Raw genomic sequence first — 21323 nt, forward strand, 5'->3', positions numbered from 1 at the left:
TGCATAGCCATCCCATGTAGGCAAGACACGTAAAGTAAATAAATACATACTTTAAAGCAATAACAAAAACAAGCTAATTTACATAGGGACAGACTTTAAGCAGACACTTCTGTACACAAGACACACAGACAATTAACCAGGACATAAAAAAGATGGCCACCCATTGCCAATTATTAGAAAAATGCAAATTCGAAACTACTTCATATCCAATAGGCTGTTTTTTTCCAATAGGCTGTTTTTAAAAAGTAAACATAATAAGTGTTGGCAAAATTGGAGACTTTGTCCATTGCAAGAAGGTAAACTGGTGCAGTTCTGTGAAAAACAGTATGTGGTTCCTGAAAACAATTCCACAGAATTACCATAGCAATTCCTCATCTAAATACATACCCCATATTGAAAACCAGTATGAAAAGAGGTATTTGAACACAGTCTTCACAGCAGCATTGTTCATAGTAATCAAAAGGTGAAAAGTAACTTGGTTGTTTATTTGACAGTGAATGGGTATAATAAAGGTCCTGGTTAGTTGTTTGTCCAATTGACACAAGCTAAGGCCATCTGGAAAGAGGAACTTCAGTTGAGAAAATGCCTTCATCAGTGTGGCCTATAGGCAAACCTGTAGGGAACTTTTCTTGAATAATGATGGATGTTGGAGGGCCCAGACCAGTGCCTCCCCTGGGTACGTGGTCCTGGGGTGTTAAAGAAAGGAGGCTGAGCAAACTAGCAAGCAGTGTTCCTCTATGGCCTCTACTTCAGTTCCTGTCTTGGCTTTCCTCAGTGATGCACTGTGATCAGGATCTGGAAACCAAATGAACCCTTTCATCTCCAAGCTGCTTTAAGTCATGGTGTTTATCAAAGCAAAAGAAACCTAATTAAGACAATCAATGTGACACACCTATGAGTGAACGATATTTGGCTTTGAAGTTTTGTCTTAATTTGTTTTAACCTTATTTATTTGTGGAGGGGAAACATGTATGGCCCACAGTGTACACGTAGCAGTCAGAGGAGAACTTATGAGAATCAGTTCTGTCTTTCCATCACGTGGGTTGCAGGGATCAAACTGAGGTGGTTAGGTTTGGGTGCAAGTGCCTTCACCAGCTGAATCTTCTCATATACTTTTTAAAGCTCCTTCTTCTTCTCCTCCTCCTCCTCCTTCTGGGCCGGAGGTAGGTATGGCTCAGTTTGGAGTGCTTGCCTAGCATTTGTGAAGCCCTGAATGAGATCATTGACAGGTTAGCTTTGCGGAGATAAGAGGGGAGGTGGGTGGGACATGGGAGAAAGAGACGGAGGGAAGGGAGGAAGGAACTCTGGTACAGCATGAATGAACATTAAAGATACTGAGCTAAATAAACCAAATAAACAGCCAAAAGCAAAAGATAAATATTGTGTGATTCCACTTAAATGAGATACTAAAACAGTCAAATTTATACCCAAAAATAGAGTAGTACTTTCTAGAGCAGAGAGGAAATGGGAAGTTACTGTTGAATGACTATAAAGGTTCTGCACTCATCTGCTTTGCCACCTGAGCAGTGACTATAAAGTTATTGAGAACAGTGAACAAGTTCTAGAGGTAGGCAGTGATCACTAAGTGCACCACAGTGGAGAGTGTTTCCATGCTACTGAATTGTACACTTAAAACCTGTTAAAAGGATACACTTCATAGTCTTACTAAAAGAACCATAAAGTTTCTACGAGTTGAGAAACTAGTCAATTTTATATTACCACAAAAACTGAAGAAACACTTATGTATACTGACATAAAATTATTTCCATACACGGTTTTGTAACACACAGGCATATCGTATTGTAATTTAAAAGTTGATGCAAGAGGACTATGAGTTTCAGACCAATCTGGACTACTCAGTGAGACAGTATCAAAAATAAATAGACAGGAGCTGTTGAGATGGCTCAGCAGGTTAGGGAACTTTCCAGAAGCCCAAGAACTTGATTTTGATCCCTGAAACCCACATAGTATAGGGAGAGAATCAACTTCTAGGAGTTGTCCTCTGATTGCTACATGTGTGCCATAGCACCTGTGCCCCTCCCCACCACAGAGACAAAAAATCAATCAACAAATAAAGGTTTGGGATTTGGAGGGATGGTTCAGTGGTTATGAGCACTTGTTGCTCTTGCTGAGGACCTGGGTTCAAATCCACTACCACACAGCAGCTCACAACTGTCTGTAACTCTAGTTCCAGAGGGATCCAACACCTTCTGATCTCTGCAGGCACCAGGCATGTTCATGGTACACATACATACATGCAAGCTAAACACTCATACACGAAAAACAAAACTAAACCTACATATATTTGAGACAGGTTCTCACTATGTATCCCTGGCTGGTCTAGAACTGACAATATATACCAGACTGGCTTTGAACTCACATAGATCCACTTGACTATGCTGGAATTAAAGGCATGTGCCACCATACCTGCCCCATAAATAAATGTTTTTTAAACTCCCAAACTTCTAAGTCTAAAGTACTGTTTTAGCTTGTTTTCTAATTATAATTAAAAATCAGTCCCTACTCCTCACTGTTAAGCTATTTTCTAACAATAGTCAGGGAGAAGGGGAATCATGGCCTTCAGTTGTATACTCAATGAAGACTTCACCCAGTTAAAGTATAGCCCCAGTGCAATGGTCATACAACGATGGCCCTGGTTAAATTAAACAGGTCATAAACAGAGCAAAAAGCCATGATTCTTGGAAAGGGACAGATAGAATGAATGCAAGGGATAGGGGTAGTGACGGGTGGGATAAGAGCACAATAGAATATATTATGTACATTATGTACTGTCAAAGAAGAACATTAGTCAAATATAAACTATAAAAATCACTTCTACATAGCTGGGCAGTGGTGGCGTATGCCTTTAGTCTCAGCATTAGGGAGGCAGAGGCAGGCAGATCTCTGAGTTCAAGGCCAGTTTGATCTACATAATGAGTTCTGGGACAGCCATGGTTATGCAGAGAAACCCTGTCCCAAAAAACAAAAACAAACAACCAAACAATAAAATCACTTCTACAGATAGTTAATATCAGCTTTTAGCTGACAGTTGTTGTTAAAATGTCAGTAAGTGATTCTTTTTCTAAGTTCTTAACTTCCTGCTATGCTCATTAAAGCATCAAGCAAAACTCCATGCTGTTCATTAATGAATTCCCAGCAAAAAGTATTCGATAGTCATATGGAGTAGCATGAAGAAAAAAGTTAAATGCCTGAAACAGATAGCTATGGTTATGTTTTCAAAACTAAATGGGTGAAAAATGAAAGTGTGAGACTTCTTGGTGATTCCCATGGTAAATGATATTAGCAGAAAGAAATCTACTGTTGAGATCACTTAATAAAAGCTATAAAAGCTTGAGTTAGGAAACAGTTATCAGTCTTTCTTTCTCCTTACTCTCCCTTCCTTCTATCTTTCCTTTTCTATTGAGCCAGGATTGTCTGAAAACCCGTCTTTGCCTCCCGATTGTTGGGATTACAGACATATCCATTAAATCTGGATTCATTTCTGTTATGTTCTCCAAAATTTGTAAAATAAATGTGTAACTATTACATCAAGAGAAATCTCCACTAGTCATGAAAGTGAACATGGAAAATCTTTGTAGTTTCTCTAGCATGAAAAGGGGAGGCATGAACAGGAGCACAAACTTTATTCCTTTGTATCTCCTTCCCTTTTGCCTACCTCCTGTTTCCATTCCACTCTGAACAATCTAAGCCAATTTACTCTTGGTGAATCTATCAGGAATCGTCTTCCTGCTTTTTGAGTCCATCCATCATCCCTTTTCTCTTTGATCCTCCCCACCTTTCCCCTACCTACAGACATACTTAACCTCTTCCCATTGGAAACTTAAAATGTGATTTTCACACTATCTCACTTCAAACTACAATTCTTTTTCCATCCTTTTCTTCATAGTCAGGTTTCTGGAGTGATTAGTCGGCATTCACTTATCTTTCCCTAACATTTGTCCTTTTATCTTGTCCATTGAGTCACTGCACTGCAGTCTGGCTTCTGCTATAACATTATCAAACTATAATATGAGGCAGATGTGGTGGCATGTACACACCTGTAATCTTAGCACTTGGTAGACTAGGGCTGGAGGATCATTTTAAGTTCTAGATCAAGATGGACTATAATAGTGAGTTCTAGTCTGGCCTAGACTGCATTGTGAGACCCTGTCTAAAAAATTAAAAGAGAGAGACAAAAGACATAGAAGAAAAGATAGAAAGAAGGAAAGGAAGGAAGGAGAGAGACAGAGAAAAAGAAAGGGAAAGAAAGAGAGAGAGGGAGGGATGGAGGGAGGGGGAAGGAGAGGAGAGACGGGAGGGAGGGAAGGAGGGAGGGAGACAAAGAGTTCCTAGGACTGAACTCACTGGACCACATTTATAGAATCTAAGGCAACTGGTTGATCTTGTTTCCAAAAAGTTCTTACTGTCTCCTCATTCTCCTATCTTTTCTCTCCCAGTCAGAATGTCTCCGTTCAACTCTTACTCATTGGGATTTGCCAGGATTATGCCCTAGTCTTTCTTATCTTCTCAAACCACACAGGACAAAGTTCAACTGCTTACACAGCTTCAACTGTCATCTAACACTGATGGATTGCAAAATGTTTAATAACAGCCCCAAACTCTTGCTTCACTTCCAGACATTTCCAAATAACTGTTAAGCATCTTGACCTACAGGCTACCAAGGTAGCTTAAGATCCACCACTCTAAAATCAGCTTCATCTCTCTCCACAAGCCATTGGATTTCTAATTACACTGTCTTTATAATCCCGCACATGCAACAAATCAGCATACCATCCTAATTATCGTAACCCGTGCCCTCCTGTCAAGCCTGCCCTTTGCCCTGGTTGAAGCTCTTCGCTTGGACAACATCTGCTAACTAGTAGTCTTACCTATTGATCTTCTCCCATCCAACTTCCACAAGTGTTTTCAAAATGATTTTTGATTATGACTACAAAATAATTACAAAAGCAAATCTAACCTTTTCAATTCTCAATGCCCACCAGAAAATAGACTCCTTAGTTTAGCAAATTAGGATTCAGCTGTATCTGTGAGCTTCAATCATAATGGCTATCAGCCCCTGAATACCAACTTTCTCAGCTGTACACAAACACACCACATTCTTTTATGCCTCCCTGCCTTCAAATACTGCATTCCCTCCTCTTAAAATGACCTTCTCCTTATTTTTCACTCTCCTTTAATATGTGCCTTCCTGACAAACAACCTAGGTGCCATCAAGCAGTTTTTCTAAGCAAGTTATGTTCATTAACTTATTTAATCTTCAACCAATACGGCAAGGTAACTACCATCGTGGTGGCCATTTTATAAATGGAACCAGATAGTTAGGGGGTTAATTAAGTTTTCATCTGTAAGTGGAAGGGTTTTTAAATATATCTTGAAAACCTGAACCTTTAATCAGTGTGCTACAGGCATTGTGCACTATGTACAGGTGGCTGCTCTGTTTTCTACATTCCCATAGCGCTCTGTTCACTTCCCTGTAATGGCTTACCACACTGCTATATAACCCCCCACACACACACACACATACACTGTTTTTTTTGTGCTAGGGATCAAATCAGGGCCTTGCATGTGCTAAGCAAATACTTTACCACTGGTTACATTTGCAGCTGAGAATGTACTGTTTCTGTTTATATGATATCAACAACAACTATACTGTAAGACATGGTAACAAAAATCAAGTCTTACTAATAGTACATATAGTACACTCAATAAATGTTCATCATATAAATGAATTCTAAAGCTTTTTTTCTGCCAGTATGGTTGCTTGCTGCCTGGCTTTTTTCCTCTACTAGCTGTATTCTTTCAATATTCATTCACCTATAAGCACTGAATTCTGACAACACTGAGTTCATATGAAGGGATCATCAGAATTATGGACCAGTTCTCTCCTTTAGAACCTTGTTTCAGGATGAACCTTCAGTAGCCTGTCCTACTGACATCTCCTCCTCAACCTATTTCTGTTCACAAGCATTTGCCCATCTTTTAAAAACTAGTGCTCTTTCAACCATGCCCTTTTGTCTAGGTACTGCCTATTTTTTCTGTAGACCTTCCCTTTTGCCAAACTCCTTCAAAGATTGATCTATATTCCCATAGCTCCAAATCGCTTTAAAAATTGAAAATAGTTTATGAACACAAAGGATAGACAATAATATAATAAAAATCGTGTATACAGTTCAGTTTGCTAATACTATCACTTTACCAAATTTCATTCTTGTGTTTTAAAGATTTACTTTTATTTCATGTGTATGGGTGCTTTGCCTGGACTATATATATAGCATGTGTGTGCACCATGTGTACATGATGCCCACCTAAAAGGACCAGAAGAGGCCTCCAGAGCCCCTGGAGCTGAAATTTCCAACAGTTGTGAGCTGCATGTGGATGCTAGGAATTGAAAGCAGGGTCCTCTGGAAGAGCACCCAGTGCAGTGCTCTTAACCACTGAGCCATTTCTTCAGTCCCTTGTTCCTATTTTTATTTAAATTAAAACATAATTGAAGCTTCAGATATACTTCAATGGTAAAATGCTTGCCTAGCATGTGCAAGGCTCTAGGTTCAACTCCCAACACCACAAAAATGTAACTGCCTCATGAGTACTTATCCTTTCTGGTTCCTCTTCCCTCTCTCCCCAGAGATTACCACTCTCAGGCTTTGGTATTTTTATTTAAGTGCTTGTTTTGTATTTATACTTCACCAGTAGTACATATGTCTAAAACAATATGTAGTTATAGGAGAATTGGAAGGTTCCCAATGAATTACAAGTCTTTGAATTCATATTTTTGGGTAGCCTAGTTTCTTGCCAGTGCTGGAATTGGTCATGTGATTTGCTTTGGCCAATGAGATGTCTGCTAATGTGATGCATACTTAGGCTTGAAAAGCTCTTGTACATTAGGGCTTGCACTTTTAACAGGTTCAAATTTTCTGGACAGGCGCCATGGCTGAGAGCCTGTCGACTGCTATACATACAAATGAGATTATAGTAAACCATTCAGCCTCCATCAAGCCTCCATCCGACTGCAATGGCATGAGCAGGTAAGACAACAGAAATGCTCAAATGGATCTACTTAAAATTATCTGCAGAATTTTGAGCAAACAAATATTTTATGTGTCTAAATTTGGAGGTGGTTCAGCTTTAACCTGTAGAATTGTATTAAATATATCATGCCATGATTTGTCTGGGGGTTTATTTGAGACAAGTTCTCACTTTGTAGTCCCAGGTAGCCTGGAGTTGCCTATGTAGATGGAGCTGATATTAAACAGAGATCTATCTGCTGGGTTTAAAGGTGTGTGACACCACACCAGACATTTCATGATTATATATACAGCTGTAGTTCACTTGGAACTAACTTCCTTCATTTGAATACATCACAATTTGTCCACCTTCTAATGAACATTATTGTTTCTAATTTCTCCCTGGTGCAAGAAGTATTGTCATGAATACTTTTCTATGGGTTCTTTGGCATTAGGGATGGAATTGGCTGAGAGGTGAAAACATAGTCAATTTTTTCTCCGAGTAGGTGTCAAATTGCTTTCCTAATTAGTTGTGCAGGTCCCCCAAGTCCTTAACAGTAAATTTTGAAAACCAAAAATTTCTCTGAAAAAAAAATTTAAAGAGTTTTTCGTAAGTTTGACCTTTTTACTTTGTTTATAATGTTGAATATAATCCAGGGCTAGAGATGTAGCTCAGTGACAGAGTAGTCAGAAGGGCCTGAGCATGACCCAGCATAGAAAAGCCCTTAACACAACCTAAGCTACCAGTCTCTTCTTATCTCGCTGAATTTCACCTTCCTCTCCAACACACTATAGAATGGCTCTAAGTCACACCATTCCAATAAAACTCCCCCATAAGCTCAACAACGTATTGTTCATTTTCTTATTTTTGTCAATAACCATTTACAAGCCAAGTCTCTTGACATTTCCCAGTACAACAGACTGACTGGTTGGCCTGTACAGCAGCCATCCTATTCATTCTACCTGCCTTAGAACTTTGGTCTCCCTTAGTTTCTTTTCTTTTTAGTCTATGCATTGGATATGGTGTGGGGAAGAGAAGACATGCGCCATAGCAACACATGTGAAGCTTAGAGGACAACTTTGTAGAGTATCTCTTTTCACATATGTATGGGTTCCCAGAATCAACCTCAGCCCACCAAGCTTCAACACCAAGTGCCTTTGTCTGAGGAGCTGTCTCCTGACCCTATAGTTTTCCATTTCCTCGCCTTCAAGTTGTTCATCTTTATTTCAGTAGTATCTAATCTGCGGACCCCACCAAGTGTATCACTTTCATCAGACATGGTATTCACTATCTCTAGAAGTTGGCTTTTGATTGTTTGGTTTGGTTCTGATATTTTGAGACAGGGTTTCTTATAACCCACAGTGACCTTGAACTCATTTTTGTAGCTAAGGCTTGCCCTGAACTACTGATCCTTCTGTTTCTACAGGTGTGTACCACCATGCCCCTCATAGAAGAATGATTTATACTTATATATATTTTATATCCTTTATGTCTGTCCTCACCATGACCTCATGATCATATCTCCCTGTACTATATTAACATATGGAACACATTCATAATTAGTTCAATGTTATGGTCAGCTGATTCCATCATGAATTTTCTTCCTGGGTAATTTGATAATTCACTTTGCTTATAATTATGGAAAACATTGCCTTGCTTTGCATACCTATTAATTTGTTACTGGATGTCAAACAGTGAATTTTATGGCTTTGGGTGCTGATTTTTCTTTACTATTCCTTTAAATACATTTGAGGTTGGTTCTGAGATGCAGTTAGGCTCCTTAGAAATCACTTCTTTTAAGACTTGCTTTTAAGTTTTGTTAAACAAGCTCAGAGCAACCTTTGGCCTAGAGCAAATGTATCCTTACTCTTGAGGTGACACCCTTCTAAGTACTCAAACTAATGCCCTGTACATTGATTGCACTCTCAGATCTGCTCCATTCTGGTTCATTCTCTGCTCTCAGGTTATTACTTCATGTATTGAGGCACTCCCTGCTGAATACTGTAGATCACAGGAAGGCATATTTGATTTCCCATCTTTATTTTATGATCTTCTAATTTTAGCCATCCAACTTACCTGAATGGATTCTGAAATCAGTCTCCCAAATCAAGAATGTTAGGCGTCAGACAGGCTCCCCTTTCCCTGAATTATGACTTCATATATTTTGTCCAGGTTTAGAGTTAAAGTCAGAGCAATTCAGTCCTTATTACTTATTGCATCATTACTACAATCATCTGTTCTTACCCTTCTGAAAAGATGATTATATCCACTGTGGTAAAACAAAGGACTCGAGAAGCAAAGGCAGAACCAGGAAGGGATAGCTACAGTAATCATCCAGGGAAGAAATGATTAGCTTGAATTAGAGTGGTGACAGTGGAGATGGAAAGAAATGGATTCTAGATACATTTTTGTGTGCATTCTGAGAGTACCAACTGTGTCCATTATTTACCACACAGTATATGGCTACTGCCCATAAGGAAATGATAATTTAGTGCTGAACAAATATCTGATTGTGTTACCCTCAAAAGTCTTTTTGTAGGTTTTCATTGCTTAAAAAATTAAAGTTAACACCTTTAATTCCAGCACTTGGGAGGCAGAAGCAGGCAGGTATCTGTGCATTCAAGGCCAGCCTGGTCTACAGAGTGAATTCCAGGACAGCCAGTGCTGTTACACAGAGAAACCCTGTCTCAAAAAAATTTAACTTGAAGAACAAGTTACTGGGGAAAAGGATTTCTATTTTTGCTTCCACAGAAAATGAAAAGATGTGGATTCCTTCCAGACTAATGTGGTTTGATCACGCCAGACCGCCTGAAACAGAGTACAAGCTGATCCTACATTCAAAACAGCTGGACAAAATAGCCCTACAGACTACAGCTAGGATATCTGAATCTTCTTCGAATCCCCCAAGACAGCGCCCCTTACCAGCAGGAAGTAGTTTGGAAAGAACGACGCCCAAATTCCCAAATATTGTGTATGTTTGTTTTCATTTAATTGGACTTTGTTATATAAAATTAAATTTAAAAATAAATAAATAAATAAAATCTACATAAATAAATAAATAAAGTTAAAGCACAAACATTTAGAAAGCAGTTTGACAACATGTCCATTTAGCAAAAATAAAATAGGTTCTGTCCTAGGGCCTATAACCTCTGCAGTCATAGGCTTTTGATCAGGCTTACATTACCAGCTATGAATTCCCTCCAGTGGATCAACTGTCAAATTCAATCAGAAAGTGGTTGATTTACCCCCGGTAACAGCCATGCCATACTCCACCAGTAGGCACATCTTGCCTGGCAGATCAGGACTAGCATAAAAGGTCCACCACTGGGCAACTCCACTGATGCCTGTGCTAGCTAGGATTTCTATTGCTGTGATAAACATCAGGACCAAAAACAAGTTGGGAAAAAAAGAATTTATTTTACTTAAATGTTTTCACATCACTTTTCATCACCGGAGGAAATCAGGGCAGGAACCTGGAGGCAGTAGCTGATGCAGAGGCCATGGATGGGTGTTGCTTACTGGCTTTCTTCACATGGCTTGTTCAGCCTGCTTTCATATACAACCCAGGACTGCCAACCCAGGTTGGTAACTCTCACAATGGGCTAGGCCCTCCCACATCAATTGTTAATTAAGAAAATGATCTACAGGCTTTGGTACAATCTGATCTTATAGCAGCACTTTCTCAATTGAGGGTCCTTCCTCTCAGATGACTGCAGCTTGTGTCAAGCTGACACAATGACTTTCCTCCCCTAGAAGTTTGCATAGCAACTCGCAGCACTATGAAAGCTTGCCATCAGGAAGGAAGATCCCGGGTTAGTTCCGGTAGATTCCTCTATGTTCTGCAACCAAAGTGTGTAGAGTCTCCAGCAAGGTCTTACCATTTGGCTATGGTGAACAATCAAGAGCTATGCCAACAGCCTATGTACCACATCCTGCTCATCTCCAGCGATTGACCTAATTGAGGCAGCAAGGGCATGGAGAAACACAGACACAGAAAAGCTGAGACAAATGGACTGAAATCTCTGGTGGAGAAGCTGCAGTGGCCCCTGCCCTTGAGAGCAGCATGTTTATCACATACAGTTGAACATGGAAGCAGGATTATTGCATACAGCTGGACGAGGAGGCATGTTTAGTTAATCTTGGTATGAGCAATCTGGAACATGGTACTGTAAGTATGGGATGGGGCACTACACTGGACATTTTCTGCACAACATTTGTGCTTGGACCAGGGAAGATTTTGTTACTCCTAAGGGTCAAAAGCATTGGGATCCTTGACATGGTCAAGCCCATGTCAATACACATTCACTCAGGACTTTTCTTACTCAGAGCTGGTCCCCACACCTGTGTTATTTTGGTGGTTTCTGGGGTTTATCTGACAAATAACTCATAAGAAGGTAATCCCACACTGGCACTGAAATTTTCATTTAATAACCAATGTGTCTGGGGGAAGCAGTGCCCATCCATGCAGGGTAACCCCATTCAAACTCCTTTTAAAATATAGCTTTAAAGCATTCATTATTTATTATTTTATTTTATGTATATGAGTGTTTTGCCTGTGTATATGTCCCGTACCATGTATGTGGTACCCACAGAAGCTGGAAGAGAGTGTCAGATCCCCTAGACCTGGAGTTACAGATGGTTGCAAACCACCATGTGAGTGCTGGGAATAGACCTGGGTCCTCTGGAAAGACAGCCCATGCCCTTAACTGCTGAGCCATATCTCCAGCTCCCAAACTCCCCTTCTAATTCATATTTTAAAAATTTATTTTTCATTATGTGTTGGTGCTGTGTGTGTATGTATGTATAGGTGACTGTGTAGGCCAGAGACACTGTATTTCCTGGAGCTGGAGTTAGAGTTGTGAGCTCTATGATGTGATTGCTCAGAACTGAACTAGGGTTCTCTGGAAAAGCAGCAAGTCCTTTTAACTACTGAGCCATCTCTCCAGCTCCTTAAATTATATATTTTTTTAATTGGCTTACACAGCATTAAGTTTCTATTTCTTTTCTTTTTTTCAGTTTTTTAAAAAAGACATGGTTTCTCTTGAACTCACTCTGTAGACCAGGCTGGCCTCAAACACAGAGATTTGCCTGCCTCTGTTCCTGAATGCTGGGATTAAAGGCATGTGCCACCACAACCCAGCTTCTCTTTTTCTTTTTTTAAAAAATAATATCACTTTATTCTAATTAGCTTACAAATGAGAACACCACATAGCTAGGTTAGTGAAACCACTCAAACACTTGCCCAATCCCCAATTCCACAGACTCAGTGAACTTACATACAGTTAGAATGGCCATTCTAAAGCAGTGGAGCTGTGCTTATGGCTTTACACATTCATTATTAATTTTTTTCTCACTTATCTGCCATAACAAAAGAAAAATGGACAATGGAGTTGAAACTAGAAGAAGTTTCTATAAGGCTTTTTTTATATCTGTCTACTTTCTCCCTCCTCCACTTCCATTCGCTATCCCCCCACCCTCATCCCCATTTAACCCTTGAGCCCCCAGTAGTGTCCATCTTCATTGCTGATCTACCTACTCACAATAGGTAGGAAATGGAATCAGCCTAGATACCTGTCAACTGATGAATGTATTAAAAAAATCACACACATACACAACAAATTTATTTAGCTCTAAAGAAAAGTGAAATTGGCAGGAAAATGGATGGAACTTGGGATAACTCAGGCCTATACAAATGTCACATGTTCTTTCTCATACGAGGGTCCTAGCTTAAACTTTTTATAATTATGTTTTCAATTTGGAGTATCTGTAGAGGTCAGGACACTAGAAAACAATGAGAAGAGGCACTAATACTGAGACAAAATGTCTCTGTGTAACAGCCCTGGGTATCCTGGAACTCACTTTGTAGACCAGGCTGGCCTCAAACTCACAGAGATCCACCTGCCTCTGCCTTGTAAGTGCTGGGATTAAAGGCATGTGCCACCATGACCAGCTTAAAAACTTTTTTAAAAGAGAAAGATGTGTCTTTATTACTTTAAAGTATGTATGCATACCTGTGACTGTGTATGGATATGTGCATGTGAGTGCAGGTATCCTTGGAGTCCCAAAGAGGATGTCAGATCTCCTGGAGTTGGAGTTATAAGCAGTTATGAGTCACCTGACAGGGTGCTTCATATGAATTTCAATGTTTATTTCTGTGAAGAATGTCATTGGAATTGGAACTGAGATCAGATTGAATCTGTAGATTTCTTTTGGAAGGATGGCCATTTTCACAGTATTAATTCTTCACATCCATGAGCATGAGAGGTCTTTCCACTGTAGATGTCTTTCACATCCCTGATTAGGACTATTAAAAGTATTATTTAGACTATTGAGAGTGGAAGTGTTTCCATGACTTCTTTCTCAGTATGTTTGTCATTGGCATATAGGGAAATCTCTGATTTTTGTACATTAATTTTGTATCCTGCTACTTTACTCAGAGTATCAGTTATAAGAGTTTTCTGATGGAGTCTTTAGGGGCTCTTAATATGGAGTCATATCATCTCCAAATAGAAATATTTTGATTTCTTTCCTATTTGTTTTTGGTTTTGGTTTTGGAGACAGGATTTCTGTCAGGGCTCACAGAGATGGCTCCCCTTCATCTTGACTTAAGGTGAGAGAGTTCAAACCCACTATTGCTCTTTCAAGGTTAAACAACAGAATGTTTGGCCTGAGGTGTAACTAAACGAAACTAAATGGATATCTTACCTTGACATCAGGAGGTCTCTTTGTCTTTCCCCACTTTTGATTGTGGTATATAAAGACTGTGAAATAAACTGTGGCTTTTCCCCCAGTATTCACTGGAGCCCCCTCCCAATTCTATCCTGTGCCTCTGTCTTTTCTTTATATCTATTATTTATTCTGTATAAAATGTTCTGTCAGCATGTTTGCCTACATGTCAGAAGAGAGCATCATATCTCATTCTAGATGGCTGTGATCTGCGATGTGGTTGCTGGGAATTAAACTCAGGACCTCGGGAAGAGCAGTCATGCTCTTAACCTCTGAGCCATCTATCAAGTCCCCTCTGTCTTATCTTTAGCATCTGTAATTTTTCTACCTGCCATTTCTTAATCCACACACTTCTCTCCAAACAAGGACCACACGTATGAGCTGGGTGGGACCCCCCTGGACTCAGGACACTACAGGTTTTTCTGTGTAGCCCTGGCTGTCCTCATTCTGTAGACCAGGCTGGCCTCAACATGGTGATTCCCTCTGCCTCTGCCTCCTGAGTGTCAGGGTTAAAGGTGTGATACCACTGCCAGACTTCCTTTCCTATTTGTATCCCTTTTGTTTGCTTATTGCTCTACCAAAGACTTCAAGCATTATATTGAATAGAAGTAGTGACAGTGCACTCCCTGTCTTGTTTCTGATCCTTAGTAGGAACGCTTTGAGTTTTTCTCCATTTAGTATAATGTTGGCTGTTTGTTTGTCACATATAACCTTTATTATGTGGATACATTTTTTTTACTGAATTTCTTGTGGATTTTTAATATGAAGAGTTGTTACATTATGTCAAAAGCCTTTTCTTGAACTATCAAAATGACCATGTGATTTCGGTCCTAGAGTCCATTATTTATAACATTTATTGATTTACATATATTGAACCATACATACATCTTTGAAATAAAGCAAATTTGATTGTGGTGTATGCTCTTGGGGTTTTCTTGTTTGAGATAGGGTCTCATGGTGCAGCTTGGCCATCTTGGTACTCAATATGTAGCCCAGGCTAGCCATGAATTTACAGAGGTCCACCTGCTTCTACCTCCTGAATTCTGGGATTAAAGATATGTGCTGCCATGCCCAGCCCATAAATAATCTTTTTTTATTTTGTATGTTTGTTTTAGGTTTTCAAGAAAGGGTTTCTCTGTGGCTTTGGAGCCTGTCCTGGAATTAGCTCTTATAGACCAGGATAATCTTGAACTCACAGAGATTCTCCTGCCTTTGCCTCCCGAGTGCTGAGATTAAAGGCGTGCACCACCATCACCCAGCCAATAACCTTTATTAAAAATGTATTCTTGACTTTGTTTGCACAGGGTATCTCACTGAACCTGGAACTCACTAATTCAGCTGTATTGTTGGCTAGTCAACAAGCTTCAGAGAGCCATCTGTTTCTACTCCTTCTGTGCTGGGGTTTTAGGGACTTTGTACCAAGCCTGGATTTTTGACACAGGTACTGGAGATACAAATGCAGGTCCTCATGCTTGCAAGGCAAGCACTTTATCCACTGAGCCATCTCCCTGCCCACTAAGATAATAACATTTTCTTCAACAAAAATGCTCCAAATACTGTAATTTTAACATGGAAGCAATATAAATAGTTGCTTTCACATTTTAAAAGGTCTTTAAAATACTCTGCATTATAATTTTAAAACATAAGCAATATGAAAAATAAGAATAAATTACTAATCTTGCATTCTCTTTTTTAAGTCATTGAAATGTTATATATTATCAAGGAAATACTGTATATAGATTATATATTAGCTATTTTAATTTTTCCTTCTAAATTGAAATACAGCTTGTTATCAATAAAAAAATAAAATAAATTATTTTACTAATTCTTGATTCTTTTCTCTAAGTCTCTAAAGTATACTTTCTCATTTCAACAAGTAAGAAATAGGAACAAAATTAAGTTAAATTATGCTTTAAGTTAGCCTGAAATGTCATATTTTACCATTTCAATCTGGAAAATTGTAAATATATTATTAATTATCTTTATATTTTTATTTCTTACTGTCTTCAAAATGCAACCTTCCTCAACAAGAGAACACTAAATACAAATTATCACTTGTTTGCAATTATTTTTGGTACTAAGTCATGGAAATACAACATTGTTAGCATTTAACATATAAACCATATGAACAATTTACATTCTTCTACTTTGTTTTTAAATGTATCATATCATTTCAATGTATAAACAGTCTAAGTTAGTTTTGTTGCTTACTAAATCTTGCATAGAGAATGGATCTCTTATGCATGGAATGACCAGATTCTAGAGCTGAATGGTAACCAAGACAACAATCTAATGGAAGAGCAAGTACACATTTAATGACTCATGCCATGAAGAAACTTCACAGGATACATGAAAAGAGAGTGGATGCTAGAAAAGAGAACTCGTAGAGGTAAAGAAAGTGTTAGGGTTAGATCACAATGCACTACTAACTCTTTCTTCTTAACCCATCGAGTCACCCTTACTCCCTTGCTCAAGGATTCTCAACAGCCCTTTAGCTTTATTGAGTCAAAAATCCTCAGCTTGGCTTTTAAAGCCTCCATCGTCTGCTCTTCTATCATTCTCCCCTTATGTTCTGTTCCTCTCATGTTTGTAACTGCTATTACACTTAAATCAATTCCTTATTCTTTCTGGATCACACCAGAGACATTCCCAAATTCAAGCCTTTCTCCATACTATTTCTATTTTTGAGAATGTCTTCCTGTGATGGTCTTCTAGGTCTTAATCAAGTCCTAGCTATTCACTGTTATTTTTCTAATTACTATAACCTTGAGAATAGAACATATTTCCAATTATAGATGGCCCCACAGTACCTTGCTGAACACTGTGCATAGAGAACCCAAATTAGTATTCTCCAAAGCTGATGAATATATAAATTCATGAACATAATGACAATCTTCCTTCACTACCTCCTTGTTCTGTGCCCATTTCTTAAATACTATTATAAAAATGGTGATCATTTACCTATGTCACTTAAAGTTGTTAGAATAGGGTCCTCAGTATTAGAGCCATCACCACTCTCCAAACTTGTTTTACTGCTGGTAATGTCATTATTGGTTAATAGTATAAGCCATTTCAATGCCATCTAGTAGCTTTAAGCTCTTATTAACTCCATTTACCTTCTCCATGCTCACTTAGAAAGCACTATAGATTGTCTCTAAGAACTACCTCTCTAGATTGATCACCTGCTTTTTGTTATTGTTCAGGCCCACCATTATTCCTTGAGAAGCCAACTGCCTAAAGTCTTTGCACTTCTGATATTACTTTTTTTGTTTTGTTTTGTTTTTGCGATGGTGTTTCTCTGTGTAACAGTCCTGGCTGTCCTGGAACTAGCCACCAATGCTGGTTCTGCTTCTGATATTTCTATTCCCATTCTTTCCTCACACAAAATGTATGTACTTAATTTTTCCCTTTAAAACACCTCAATGGAGGGAGCTAGAGATATGGTTTAGTAGCTAATAGTAATTTTATTGCTCTCCCAAAGACACAAGTTCCTAGTACCCACATGATTGCTCACAATTGCCTGTAGCTCCAGCTCCAGAGAATCTGACATCTTGTGGTCTCCATTGTCACAGACACACTCTTCAACAGCTACTAATTATGTCACACAGTATGGCACATGAGGCTCTTTTGGGCTTTGACCTCTGGCTATCCAATTTTATCATCTGCAAATTTTTTATTCTATTCCTGTAGTAAGTTATAGTAGTGTAGCATACTGATAAAAAAAAACTTGCCTAGTATGTACAAAGCCTTAGGTTCCATCCCAATCATGTATAAAAAAGTTACAGCCAGGTACTTTAAGCATGGCAGAGGAAAAGGTAAGAAAAGCTCTATGAGTTTGAGGTCAGCCTGGTCTACATACTAAAATAAATAACACATTCATGAACATACATAATTTTTCTACAGGCACCAGGTATGCACATGGTACATAGATGTGTATGCAAGCAAATATCTTATCCATATAAAATAAATCTGTTTTAAAAAAAATTAGGGTCAGGCAGGGTGGGGCATGCCTTTAATCCCAGCACTAAGGAGGTAGATGCTCATGAAACTCTGAAGTCCAGGCCAGCCAGGGCTACAGAACAAGTTTCAGGACAAAACTATGTCTCAATTTAAAAAAAGGGGGGGGATAAAGAAAACAAAGATACTTCAAATATGACACTGGACTTTCTAGCTTAAAAAACCAGAGAGGGCTACAGAGATGGCTCATTGCTTAAGATCATTAGTTGGTCTTGCAGAGAAACTGGGTTTGATTCCCAGCATCCATATGGTGGTTCACAGCCATTCATAAATCTAGTTCCAGAGTATCCCATATTATACATACATTTGGGTAAAACATTCACACATAAAATAAAATTAACAAATCTAATAAAAAGAAAATTAAAACAATAATTAAAACTGAGAACGCAGGATGGTACAGAGATTAAAGGTAGCAGATTAACTGCCATGGTGTTACTTGCCTATAATCCCAGCTCTTGGGAGGCAGAGACAAGAGAATCTGGAGTTCAAGCTCATCCTTATCTACACACCAAATTCAAGGCCAACCCCTGCCTTAAAAAAAGGTAACAGAAAATAAATCCAAAAGGAAAAGAAAGGGAGAGAGGGAGGGAGGGATGGCAAGGATAGGAACACAGTGGTTAAGATTCTTGCCCAGTAAACACTGGCTTACTTAGGCTGAAATCTAGACATAGCCACTTCATAGCTGTGTGGTTTCAAGCAAATTATTTACCTTTTTTGTGCTGATTTCCTCATCTGTAAAATGGAGCTAACTTAGTAACACTTCATGAGAATAAATCAAAATATGTAAGCACTGAGAATAATGGCAAGCATGTAACAGATGCTCAAAAAGTGGCATTTGCTGTATCTTGTCCTGTTGATGATGCTGGTATTTGGAGTAGGAGAAGCACTGACTTCCATTAAAAAAAAAAAAAAAAACAAAGCTAGGTGTGGTGGCACACGCCTTTAATACCAGCACTGGGGTGGGATGGGCAGAGACAGGCAGATCTTTGAGATTGAGGTCAGCCTGAGCTAAAGATAGAGTTCTAGGACAGCTGGGACTACACAGAGAAGAGAAAGGAAAGGGAAGGGAAGGGAAGGGAAGGGAAGGGAAGGGAAGGAAGGGAAGGGAAGGGAAGGGAAGGGAAGGAATGGGAAGGGAAGGGAAGGAATGGGAAGGGAAGGGAAGGGAAGGGAAGGGAAGGGAAGGGAAGGGAAGGGAAGGAATGGGAAGGAAAGGGAAGGGAAGGGAGGGAAGGGAGGGAAGGGAAGGGAAGGGAAAAAAAGTAAAGGAAAGGAAAAAGGAAAAAAGGAAAAGGAAATGAAAGGACAGGAAAGGAAAAAGGAAAGGAAATGAAAGGAAAAAGAAAAAGAAAGGGACAGGGAATGAAAGGAAAGGAAAAAAAGTCTTAGTGTGAATATTTAGGAAGCAAAGTCCAGTTGGTCCTTAGAAATACTATACTAAGACTCTTTTTTGATTCTGAAGCTGAACCCAGAGTCTTGTTCAAGCAAAGCAGGTACCCCACCACTAAACTGAATAGTAAAAGAAGATACTCAAAGCCATGGATACAGAAAATCCTTCCTACAGAGAATACATAATGAGACAAAAGAACCAAAGACAGAAGTCTTCTTTAAACATTAACCTGGGATCCCAACCTTTGCCTTTTCCTCCCTAAGCAATCTCCTATATCCCATCCTTTTAACCATTACCTAAATACTGACCAGTATTACATTTCTTCTTTTGGCTTTCATCTCTCTCCTGAGTTTCAGATTTTTTTTTACATGAAAATCAAAAATCTTTATTTGTGGACCCAAAATTCATTAAGTTTTTTTCTTTTTTTAATTATAGTAATTTTAAAATTTATTTTTCTTATTTTACATATCAATCACAGTTTCCTCTCCCTCCTTCCCTCCCTCCCTTTCTTCCACCCTTCCATACCTCCCAATCACCCTCTCCTCCCATGCCCCCCCACTCCAGATGTAGGGTGATGACTTCCAGGAGGGGTCATCTAAATCTGTCAAGTCATTTGGAGTAGGGACTAGGCTCTCCCTCCTGCCTCTAGGTTAAGGGAGTATCCCTCCATTGGGAATGTGCTCCCAAAGTCCTTTTGTGCACCAGGGATACATCCTGGTTCCACTGTCAGAGGTCCCTTAGACTCTGCAGGCCTTCTAGCTGAGACCCATGTTCAGGGGGTCTGAGTCAGTCCCATGCTTTATTCCCAGATATCAGTCTGGGGGCCCATTAGCTCCTCCTTGTTCAGGTCATCTGTCTCTGTGGGTTTCTGTAGCCTGGTTTTGTCCTCCCTCTCTGCATCTGGATTCCAGGTCAGCTCAGTGTTTAGTTGTGGGTATCTGCTTCTGTTTCCATCAGCTACTACATGAGGGCTCTATGATGGTGGATAAGTTAGTCAACAATCTTGTTATCTAGGAAGGGCATTTATGGTAGTCTTTCAATTGTTGCTCAAATTGTTAGTTGGGGTCAGTCTTGTAGGTTTCTGAACATTTCTCTAGAGTCAGCTATCAGGGAAATGCAAATCAAAACAACTCTGATATATCATCTTACTCCTGCCAGAATGGCTAAAATTAGAAACACCACTGACAACCTATGCTGGAGAGGATGTGGAGAAAGGGGAACACTCCTCCACTGCTGGTGGGAGTGCAAACTTGTACAGCCATTTTGGAGATCAGTATGGCAGTTCCTCAGGAAAATGGGAATCAGTCTACCATAGGACCTGGCAATACCCCTCTTAGGCATATACCCAAATGATCCACATCCATGCAACAAAGACATGTGCTCAACTATGTTCATAGCAGCTTATTTGTAATAGCAAGAACCTGGAAGCAACCTAGATGCCCCTCAACTGAAAAAATGGATAAAGGAGATGTGGCACATTTACACAATAGAATACTACTCTTCAGAAAAAAACAAAAACACAAAAAAAAAAAAAAAACCCCAATGGAATCTTGAAATTTGCATGCACATGGATGGAATTTGAAGAAACCATCCTGAATGTGGTAACCCAGTTATAAAAAGACAAACATAGTATGTTCTCACTTATATATGAATTTTAGACATAGAGCAAAGGATCACCAGCCTATAATTTACACCACCAGAGAAATTAGGATACAAGGAGGATGCTAAGAAATTCATACAAGGTCCCTCACAGAAGGGAAAAGGGACAAGATCTCCTGAGCAAATTGGGAGGGGAGGCAGTGAATGGAGAGGGAACTAGGAGAAAGAGAAGGGAAGGAAAGGAGAGCACGTGGGACTAGGAAGATTGAGTCAGGGGAGGAATAGATGAGAGAAGAGAGATAGAGAGAGATACAGAGAGAGAGAGACCATAAAAGAGGGAGCCATTTGATTGAAGTTTCAGATTCTTATATCCACTGTTTGAATCGTATTTCTTATGGGATATCTCTAAATATGTCTTAAATTGAAATTATTATCACCATGCTCACAAATCTCTTTTTCTGGTAACCCTTACTTCAGCTGGTAATACCATTTCCCCTTAAATCAAGCCAGAAACCCAGAAGCCATCTTCTAGCAATGCACTGGCAAGGATATGGAGGAAAGACTT

At 39.3% G+C, this 21323-nt stretch overlaps 1 protein-coding gene across 1 annotated transcript in view; it reads right to left on the reverse strand.

Annotated features, from left to right (window-relative positions):
* Positions 1-10831: 10831 nt before the first annotated feature.
* The window catches only part of Snx12 (sorting nexin 12), a 58737-nt gene continuing 48245 nt past the window's right edge, over positions 10832-21323 (reverse strand). Inside the window, exon 5 of the mRNA XM_051179486.1 lies at positions 10832-10980. Coding sequence (XP_051035443.1) covers positions 10963-10980 — 18 coding nt within the window. The 3' untranslated portion in view covers positions 10832-10962. The remainder of the gene's footprint in view (positions 10981-21323) is intronic.

Source organism: Phodopus roborovskii, unplaced genomic scaffold (assembly GCF_943737965.1).
Source record: "Phodopus roborovskii unplaced genomic scaffold, PHOROB, whole genome shotgun sequence".
NCBI classification, from domain to species: domain Eukaryota; kingdom Metazoa; phylum Chordata; class Mammalia; order Rodentia; family Cricetidae; genus Phodopus; species Phodopus roborovskii.